Source organism: Neomonachus schauinslandi, chromosome 15, assembly GCF_002201575.2.
Source record: "Neomonachus schauinslandi chromosome 15, ASM220157v2, whole genome shotgun sequence".
Lineage (NCBI taxonomy): Eukaryota > Metazoa > Chordata > Mammalia > Carnivora > Phocidae > Neomonachus > Neomonachus schauinslandi.
In genome coordinates, this window is record NC_058417.1 from 59,087,905 (window position 1) to 59,098,266 (window position 10,362).

The 10,362-nt window shown below is 55.3% G+C and overlaps 1 protein-coding gene across 6 annotated transcripts in view; it reads right to left on the minus strand.

Moving 5' to 3' along the window:
• Nucleotides 1-10,362, minus strand: part of CCDC57 (coiled-coil domain containing 57) — a 95,651-nt gene that overhangs the window by 43,905 nt on the left and 41,384 nt on the right. For 4 of the 6 annotated variants that reach the window (XM_044921522.1, XM_044921520.1, XM_044921519.1 and 1 more), the window contains exon 15: nt 6,311-6,500. The exons of 1 other annotated variant lie outside the window; for it this stretch is intronic. In XM_044921522.1, the coding sequence (XP_044777457.1) occupies nt 6,311-6,500 (190 nt within the window). Of the gene's footprint in view, nt 1-6,310; nt 6,501-6,940; nt 7,000-10,362 lie in introns of those variants that run through there. One more of the 6 variants, XM_044921525.1, reaches the window with a different exon arrangement.

Here is a 10,362-nt window from a genome sequence, read left to right on the forward strand (position 1 = left end):
GAATAACCATTATCAGCTTTGAGTCTGCAATCTTCATAGGTTGGTAATTGATTTCAGTGGCAACACTTCAGATTAAGCACAGAGTAAGATATTTATATTTTACCTTGTTTCAGAATGGCCCATTGATACTCATAAGAATAATATTGGCTTTATTGATGCTATTTTAGAATTGTAGCTATTCTTTGTTTCTTTCAGGTTGAAAAGTGTAAGTTCAAAGGTTTTGATTTTGGTGTTGTCTTTATTTTTTTAAAGATTTTATTTATTTGACAGAGACACAGTGAGAGAGGGAACACAAGCAGGGGGAGCAGGAGAGGGAGAAGCAGGCTTCCCACTGAGCAGGGAGCCCAACGTAGGGCTCGATCCCAGGACCCCGGGATCATGACCTGAGCTGAAGGCAGATGTTTAACCAGACTGAGCCACCCAGGCGTCCCTGCTGTCTTTAAGGTGAAAAATTAAATAAAGCAACCACCGTATGTTGATTTAAAAAAAAGAAAAAAAAAAAAGCACAAATCACAGGCCCAAAGTGGCATCACTTAGGTCGCATCCCAAACCAGGGCTTCATGCCTGACCAGCTGCATTTCAAGCTCCCCCAGAAGCGCAGTCATAACTGCTTCTCAGGACTTCTCCAATAAGCACAGAGTCTGCTGCTGGGTCCTCCCCACCCCCACAGGAAGAAGAGGTCTTCGGCCAGAGAAGACTCCGGCCCTTACCTGTAAGGGAAGGTGATCTTGCCTTAAACAATCCCGTTCTTTTGCTAATAACTTCTTGCCCCTGTCCTCCTTCCTATAAAAACCTTCCATTTTGTACAGCTCTGAGGAGCTCCCTCCACTTGCTACATGGGATGCCGCCTGATTCATGAATCACTTAATAAAAACCAATTAGATCTACACATTTACCCGGCTGGACTTTGTTTCTTAACCCTTCTTGGTAGTACGGTCATTTATTTGCACAGGTTCCCTGAGAATCTGTGCTGCTTTTAACCAAGACTTCACTGGACACATGGATGGCGCAGCCAGAGCCCTGCCTGCCTGGCCAGAGTCAAGAATGACCCTCACGTAGTTGTGAGGACAGGTCACCAGCAGGAGCTGTGAGCTAGGAAGGCCGTCCCTAGCAAGCCTGGGAGCTCAGGATATTTCTGAAACCTTGAGAAGAAAAGAATTTGCTCAAAATCATCCAGCAGATGAAATCTGGTGAGTTCTTGGCTTCCTGGCCTCAGGACACTTTTAAAGTCCAATGTGGACTCCTGACGGAAACTTCCAGCAAAGCAAACTCAGGAAGGCCCGCTAGGTGAACTAACATTCTTGCTACACCTATGGAAATAATCAGGCCAACAGACCAGCCTTGTTAGCGATCACGAATAATCCTTCTTTGAGATTAGGTTTTATCAAAAGCAGAGAAAGGGTCAGAAGCAATGCATGCTTCGATGGAAACTGCACTGTGGGCAGCACGTCCTTGGACCCGCGGGGCCGCCCCCCTGGGTATGAACTACACTGCAACTCTGCACGCTGACGGGCACGCACTTTGTGCCTTGTCCCTCCAAGTATTCACTGCTGACCCCCTCCCTCTTAGAAAAACCAGTTCAGTTTCCATTTGTAATTCAGTTTCTTGGTTCCGGATAAATCTGTGTTTGGGCTTTTCCTTGGAACTGGTTGTAACATCTGACTGGTTCCCTCACTGTTTAATTAACAGAAGAAAATCCTAAACCTGTGCCCATTTTCATAGCTATTTGAGCCATATTTTACCTCTTTCTGGAAACAACCCTTTTAAACACCTGATTAAAAATACCACTAGCTGTTACTGAACATCAGAAAGGATGGCGCACAACCTGAACCAGGCTGAGCTGCGGCCGCCGTGGGCGCTTCCCACCAAGTGACAGCCCAGGAAGAAGGGAAGGGGAGCGGGGCAGAAATACAAGAGCCGTGGCAAGATTTTAACACAGAAATCATGGTTCTTGGCAGTTCAAGTTGACAAACACACAAAATTTAGAAAGAATGTAAGTATGTGGGGCGCCTGGGTGGCTCAGTCGTTAAGCGTCTGCCTTCTGCTCAGGTCATGATCCCAGGGTCCTGGGATGGAGCCCCGCATCGGGCTCCCTGCTCAGCAGGGAGCCTGCTTCTCCCTCTCCCGCTCCCCCTGCTTGTGTTCCCTCTCTCGCTGTGTCTCTCTGTCAAATAAATAAATAAAATCTTTAAAAAAAAAAAAAAAAGAATGTAAGTATGTATAATAAGGAGGCTTAACAGAACAGATTCCACACGTGTTTAAAAATAACTGAACAAACAAAAATAACTAAATAATTCTAAAACTCTCCTAAACAACTCGAATGAAATAGAAAACCTGGGGGGCGCCTGGGTGGCTCAGTTGTTAAGCGTCTGCCTTCGGCTCAGGTTGTGATCCCAGGGTCTTGGGATCGAGCCCCGCATCGGGCTCCCTGCTCGGCGAGAAGCCTGCTTCTCCCTCTCCCACTGCCTGCCGCTCTGCCTACTTGTGCACTCTATCTCTGTTAAATGAATAAAATAAAAATCTTAAAAAAAAAAAAATAGAAAAGCTGGGTGCATAATGGCCGATTATCTGGAATACTGTTAATACTGTCCCTGAAAACCTGACACACGGCCAAAGCAATACTCAGGTGGAAAATTCACACCTTAAAAAAATGCAATCACTAAACAAGAAAGAATAAAGTAAATGTTAAAGAAATCAGGAAAAGAACAGTGAAACCCAAGGAAAGGAATGAACAAACACAAAATGTAAACTCCTTGGAAAGACACAGAAATCCATCCACTGGCTCCAAACAGTTACTTCTGGGGCACCCCCGGGAGGCAGGAGAGGAGGAGGCGAGAGAGGTAGGGAGAGGATAGATTTCCAGTAGGTCTAATGAGATCGATCTCCAGAAGAGATCAGAAACAAATGGGAAGAAGAGTACTTAAAGAAACAATGGCTGAGAATTTCAAAGAATGGGAAAAACAACCAACCAACCATAAGTCTTAAGATTTCAGAAAACCAACCAATTCCTGAGCAGGTTAAATTAAGGCAAACTGATCCCGTCCAGATACCGGCTGGTAACACAGGAGAAAGGCAGCCAGAGAGAAAAGGGAGGCCCTCCCTAAGGATGGGGCTCTGACCGAGGGCCAATTTCTTTGAGGACACTGGGACATTCGCTTTAAAAAAGGTTGCAAGAAAATGTGAGCATTAGGTTCTTGTTGCAACCAAGCCATCATTCTAGAAAGTGGTCAAAATACAATCATTTGATGATGACAAACGCATGCTCTGCCCCCGCGCCAGTCCCATGGGGGGTGCTGGGGTCTAAGACCCAGCCCAGCACGAGTCGAGTCAAGCAGGACACACATGACTGAAAATCACTGCTTCTACATTAGGATAGTTTTACAACAGGATTTTAGATGCATGTGTAATTATGAATAATAAATGTAAATAACGATTTTGGTATTTATGTGCACATGCCTAATAAGTAGTTGGGTTAGCAACCTAATTAAAGCTAGGTCCCTAATCTGTTTGGTTTTTTTTTTTTTTTAAGATTTTATTTATTTGAGAGAGAGAGACCACAAGCTGGGGGAGCAGCAGAGGCAGAGGGAGAAGCAGGCTCCCCGCCGAGCAGGGAGCCCGATGCGGGGCTCGATCCCAGGACCCCGGGATCATGACCTGAGCCGAAGGCAGACGCTTCACTGACTGAGCCACCCAGGCACCCCCCAAATCATTTCTTGATGAACAAAAACTTCATCAGGAAAATGACATGAGGAAACACAAAAGGCTCCTTGCGGCATGATTCCAGCTATGCGACATGGGGGGAAGGCAGAACCACAGAGACAGTGAGGGTCAGTGGCCGCCGGGGAGGGGGGGATACGCAGGCGGAGCACAGAGGTTTCTGGTGAAACTACAGTCCCGTGGTGGATACGTGTGGTGACACGTCTGTCCCAACCCGTACGATGTCCAGCACCAAGAAGACCCAGAGGTAAGCGTGGACCCTGGTGCTGACGGTGCGTCAGGGAGGTTTGTGGATCGTGATCAACGCACCACTGTGGTGGGATGTCGATCGCGGGAGGCTGGGAGGGACATCTCTGTACCTTCCCGACAGTTTTGGTGTGAACCTAAAACTGCTCTAAAACACAAAGTCTTTACAACAGTGTTCGATGTTAGGACCTTGGCAATAACCTTTTGAGGAACGCTGGCTTCACATGAGATCCAGATGGTGTGTGCAGCTGGGGTTTCTGGGAGAAGCAGAGTTGGCAGGAGGACGGCACGAAGGGAGAGGCCCCACAGTGGGTGTGTGCAGTCTCCACCTCAGAGGAGGGCCGCTCCACAGCCTGTGTGCCCCCTCACGCTGGGCTGACGGAGCGGGCCGAGGGCCAGGGGCAGCCTGACCACAGGGCCACACACTGTCCGCCCATCTGTCAGTGCAGATCCCAAGGCCCGACCTGAGCAGGAGGGGCAGGGCCAGCACGGGAGCCTGACCCCGGGGGCAGAGCCCATGGGATGAAGACTGGGCAGCTAGAGCCAAGGCCAGTGAGGGGGCTGGACTGCCAGCTCCCTGTGAGGATGGGGCCCTTCCCAGAAGCAGCTGGGAAACACCGGCAGATGGACGGAGGCACCACCTGGGCCCCTGGGCCTGGCCCACAGCGGCCCCCAGCATGACAGCTCTGAACACAGGCCTCCTCTTCAGGTTTCCTCAGAGGTGTGCACCCTCTCTCTGAGACATGGCACTCCCTCCTGCTCTGCGGCCCGAGTTCTCCCACGTTCCCCTTCCTACTCACCAGGTAATTCTACTCGTCATATTCAGACCAGAAACACTAACATGATAAAAACTGCTATTATTATCCACACAGCTTGGCCGTGGGAGGTTCTGAGGACGAAGCACAAGGCCCAACCTTCCCCTCCCTTTCCTCGCGTTGGGTAGTTAGGAATCAGGGGGACTTGCCCAGGGAAGCTAAGGCCACAGCTGAGAGGAAGCATTTTTTGCTGGTGTTCCCTTTGTGGCACTCTGGTCTCTGCTTCTAAAGCTTCTAAAGTTGGTGGGTCTGCAGCCCCCCAGCACCCCTCCACTTTAGACAATTCCCTCAAAGAGAGAGGGAATGGCTGTCTCCCATCGACCATGGGTGGGACCCGAAGTCCCTCATCTCTGGTCATCACAGTATCTCAAAGCTCTTGCTGGAAAAGCATGGAGAGGCAGAAGCCACGTAAGGCGAGGGGCTACAGCGCGAGGAACGGGGGCGCCACAGGGAAAGGAGGGGACTGCTTGTGAAGGTGGTCTGAGAGCCACATGGCCAGTGGCTCGCTCCTCGGCACTAACCGGGAGTGTTCGATCTGGGCCGGCCGTGGTGACGACCATGCAGCCACCCCATGAAGGACGCATCTTGCCCACCAACACTGGTGCTTATGGTCCCCTAGCAACGGGGGCCTTGGCTTGGCGCCAGCAGCTGGATGTCTGCTCCCAACGGATGACTACACCGACCCTTCCAAGAAGCCACTGGTAGAAAGGTGCACCTCAGCTAAATTTGGACCTTATTCCTTCTGTCTCTCCTTGCGTGGAACAGTAGTGTGATTATTTGTCATTGATTCGGAGCATACTATTTCCTTATTGGCTTATTAAGAGACAGTATCCAGTACGCTACTGGCTTGTGAAATATTACTATTATAAATGATCAGTCCCGCAGTGAACCCACGTCGAATAAATTATCGGCAAAGACAGTCAGTCTGAGCACAGCTTGCAGCAGACAGAGCCCTGGGCTTCTGTGTCCTCCGTGGCAGCCTGGGCCTGACCCGCGTGCCTGGAACAAGGGCACGCCTCTTTCTAGTCTGGTTGGAGCGCTGCCTGTCTTCCTTGGGAACCAGGGCCCTCTGAGACACCTGTGGGCAGCTGGAGGTCTCAGGCCGGGTCCTAGTGGACACACAGCGGCTGTTGGCGACAAGTCCAGGCAGAGCCGGCCGAGAACACGGCGGCCGCGGCTCCCCACAATGCAGCACAGAAATGCCGCCTGTTTTGCTAAGTGCAGTATTTTTCTCACAAATGCTGCCCGAGGCACGGGTTCATGGAACTCCCATCGCAGGATGAAGCTCTGCTCTGTGCCCGTGACTCCTGACCCCGGCTTCACTCCACAAGGGCAGCTTCTGTTCTCCCTCCTGCCTGCCTGAGAAGTCAGGCCAGACCCTCCCTCAGGGCAGCAAGTCTTCTCTCGTCCCGCCTCCCAGGTCCCTCCCCTGCCCCTTCCAGAGGAGCAGGCAAGAAGAAAGCCCTTCTGGGAGGGCCCCTGGGCCCCCTGACCCACAGCCCAGCAGTGCAGGCCGCAGCTCCCAAACTCACCTGGGGCATGGTGGCCCAGCTCTGCACGGAGCCTGTTCCCCATCTCCAGGAGCTGTTCTTTCTCCAGGCAGAGGCGGAGGATTTTTCGAGCTGCCTCCTTTAGTTTCCTCTGGAGTTGGGGCACAGACAAGGCCTGTGGGGGCTGTGGCCCTTGGTCCTCTGCCCCTGTGGGTCCTTGGTCTGCAGGGACCTGTGAACGAAGCCACAGGTAGCCCCTAAGACAAACCGTCCAAGTGGGAGAGGGTGAGTGGGTGTGGGCGCAGAGCCTGCACCACTGGGGGACAAGGGATAAGGAGCAGGTGCTTTGGCAAGGAGACGGGGACCTCACACCATGGACGCCTCCCCCTCCACAAGTTGGGTGAACGAAGGCCACGAAGCCCCGGGCCAGGCCTGCTTCTGGCCCCTTGCGGCCCCCACCAAGCCTGTCTTTCTAGTGAGGACAATGAGGAACCACCTGGGACCCATGCCCAACTCCTAACGGGCCCCCAGGACACCTGCGTGGCACCAGGGTTACAGGCTGGGCACGTGGGTCACAGGCCCTGGGGTCACCTGGTGTGGGAGGGGCCGGCAGAGGCCCGACGGACACAAGTGCCTCCACACCTCCTGCCTGCCTGGGGTCACTGTGCTGGGTCACCATGTGGCCGCCCCACCGACACGCACCCACGCTTGCAGGGTGTTCAGAATGAGGGCTGTGGAGAATCAGAGAAAGGAAGACACGTGTGTGCCGGACAGAGGCCCAGGAGGAACCGGAGTCCAAGGCCCCAAGGGATGCAAGTGTGGCCTACTTAGGCAGGGCGGCTCCTGACACCCATGAAAAGCTGCACTGTGCCCTGTCTTGGCCCCATGAGCTGCAGCCAGAACAGGAACCAGCCTGGAGTCCCTGGAACAGACCAGCACGTTCTGTCCTGGCCCCATTTCCTGCTATGCCTTTCTAGGGCTGGCAGGTGCTCGTGTACTCAGCGGCCACAGTTCTTCTGGTGGCCTGGAGTCGCGGTGGCCACACAGGGGTGCGTCCAGCACGTGCCGCAGGCTAGTTGGGCAGGATGAGAGATAGGGGAGGGGAGGCAACCGAGGAGAGTGGGAGACGGCCCTGGGGCCGCACAGCCCCGCACCCAAATCCTGACCCCGCTATCCCGTGACGGAACATGGGCCTGCTCTCAACCATGCGGGGCCCTGGCTTTGCCCGCACTCTCCTGAGGGCCCAGGACGTGACTGGGGTCCTTGGGCCTGTGGAGGGGCTGGGACAGGCCTCGAGGAAGGGAGGTCGGAGGAACACGACGTTGGGAGTCCCCTGTGCCATTTTAAGTGAGGAAAGATACTCTGCAAACCCCAGAACGCTGAGACTCTCAAGAGAAAGGTCGCTTCTGAGAGCAGACCCCAGCCCACAAGGCAGCGCCCCTGAGCATGAGCTCATGAGGCATGAGCGGGGAGCCGACCCCTCAGCAGGGCCAGTGGCCAGGCTCTCGGCTGGCCAGGGAGCCCTGGTCACCAGGCAGCGAGCGGGTATAGCAGCCAGGAGCCCCCACCTGGGGCTCTGTTCCTGATGCGACTACTTTGATGGCTTTCTCATCTCTGCCCACACCCACCATGTAACCCTCACCAGGACGCATTCTGGGACTCCCAAACCACCGCGTGCTTCGGGGCCCCCGCGGCCCCCCATGCTGGCCCCGTCTGCCCTCGCCTGCTCAGGGGTTGCTCCCAGAATCCTGGCCAGGGAGGGCTTGGCCAGTAGAGGGGTCCTCATGAGGGAGGGTCTGCTCCCAAGGGCAGCGGCGACGGCACTCCACAGAGGCTGATGTCAGAGCATGCCCCAACTCGGGGGCGCAGAGGGGTGCTTGCCAGGGCTGCCGGCTCTCACGGTGGACATTAGGGCTCCCAGTCCTTCTGCAGGTTCCCAGGGGTGCAGGCAGGGCTAGCGAACACTGCCCCCCAGTGGAGCCCAGCGTCTGTCCTGCTGTGCTCAGGGGACTGGGCGGGCATTGGACAGGAGGCGGGGAGAACCCCGGGTCTCAGTCAGTCCACCAGGCTAGGGGTCACTGGAGACACGACAGATGCCGGTCGGGCAGTGGTCTCTGCTGCCCCCTGGGGAAGGGGCTCCGAGTTCCGCACGGGCCCTTGTCCTGGGCTTGGGAGTGGGGGACCGGCCTCCACCCGGGAGAACGTCCGACTCGCACAGGAGCTGCCGGGCAGTGCCCTCTGCTTCGTCACCACCAGCCCCACGCGCCATATGCATTTCTTCCTGAACCACGGCCAGTAGGGTAGAGACATCGTGCTCATTTACACCTCAATGCTTCAGTTCATGCTTATTAGAAATGGACACTCTCTCTGTAACCACAGTTACGAAAACCAGAAATTTACCAGATACAACACTATGACCCAACACACGGGCCACACGCAAACCTTACCAACTGTCCAATTGTGTCCTACAGTTTGTTTCTCCCGCCCAGGGCACAGGACCCCACAGGACATCTGCCTCCCTGGTCCCTGCAGGCTCCTGACGGGCACCCTCTCCAGGGTGTGGACCCTCCGACTTCAGCGCGTCACTCGTGGCCGAGTCAGCAGTGAGGCTGCGCCCCCCCGCCCCCTGCACAGCTGGCTTTGAAGCCCAGGACATGCCCCTGCCCCAGTGTCCGCGAGGGCATCCCTCAGTGAAGGGGTGTCTGCAGGCTGCGCCTGGAAAGTTTTCTTTTCCCTTGTAGCTGAGCCACCACCGGTGGGAGACACTGAGTCCCAGCCTTGCTTTTCCTTTGTGCATGAGGATGGCTTCCTGGCGTACGCGCCCTCCATGTCTGCAGACGATGTTCTGGCCAAGGACCAGCCCTCCTCCCTCCTCCCTCTCCTGGTCAGCACAGACCTGGGAGTCCCGCTTATTGTGTGTTCAATGCCTGGGGCCCTTCGGTGCCTGCGTCCTTCTGCCCCATTTCCACGAGTCCATGGTGGAGCCAACCCCTTATCCTGCTTCCTCTCAGCAGAGCAAGAAATTCAGAAACCAGGACCTCGGCACTGGTGGCGCTCAAGGCTCCTGGGCCGCCAAGGTGCTGGCCCTCCTGCGGTAGGCCTGGTCTGGGCACAGGGACAGCCACTGGATTTCTCCCCAAGGTCACAGTCATTTCAGCTCCAGCCTGTCAGTCACAGAATTAAACATCTCGATTTTAAATCCGGCTGACGCACATGATTTCCTCCCTCTAAGCAAGCAGGATCTGTGAACCAGGCTGTTAACAGAACTCCTAGTGCTGCTGACCTCGGGGCCGAGCACGGACAGCACCTGGAATGAGCGGTGGGCACGGGGTGAGGCAGACGTGCTGCCCGCCTGCTCTGTGGCTCTGTGGCCCCATGGCCAGGATGGCATCCTCAAGCTGCAGGATGGAGGGAGGTCTGGCGCGGGGCCGGGGTTCTGGCTCTCCAGGCGGTGCCTGCTCAAGCGCAGAGCAGGCGGTTCTGGGTCCCACTTCCCGGTGACCTGAAGGCCTCCCTGTTGCAGCTGTTCTTCACCTGTCCGTCCATCCCAAGGCCTGTCCGGGCCCTCCTGTCATTCCTGAGCCAGAGAGGAGTGGACCTCCCCTTCCCTCCAGTCCTTCAGGGCCGGCCGTCACCCTAGAGCCGAGCCCTCTTGTGCCTCTCAGCACGGCCTTTTTTTAATTCTTTTTAAAGATTTTATTTATCTATCTGACAGAGAGAGACACAGCGAGAGAGAGAACACAAGCGGGGGGTAGAGGCAGAGGGAGAAGCAGGCTTCCCGCAGAGCAGGGAGCCTGACGCGGGGCTTGATCCCAGGACTCCAGGATCAGGACCCGAGCCGAAGGCAGCCACCCAACCGACTGAGCCACCCAGGCGCCCCTCAGCACCGCCTTCTACGTCTACACCGCTGCTTCCAGAGAGCTCTCCACGCCTCCCAGACACCAGGGTACAGTTGTAACTGCAGGCCTCCATGGGTCACGCAGGTCACCATAGGTCACCATGGGTAACCCAGGTCACTGCAGGTCACCACAGGTAACCCAGGAACTGTAAGTCACCACCGGTAACCCAGGTCACTGCAGGTCACCACAGGTAAC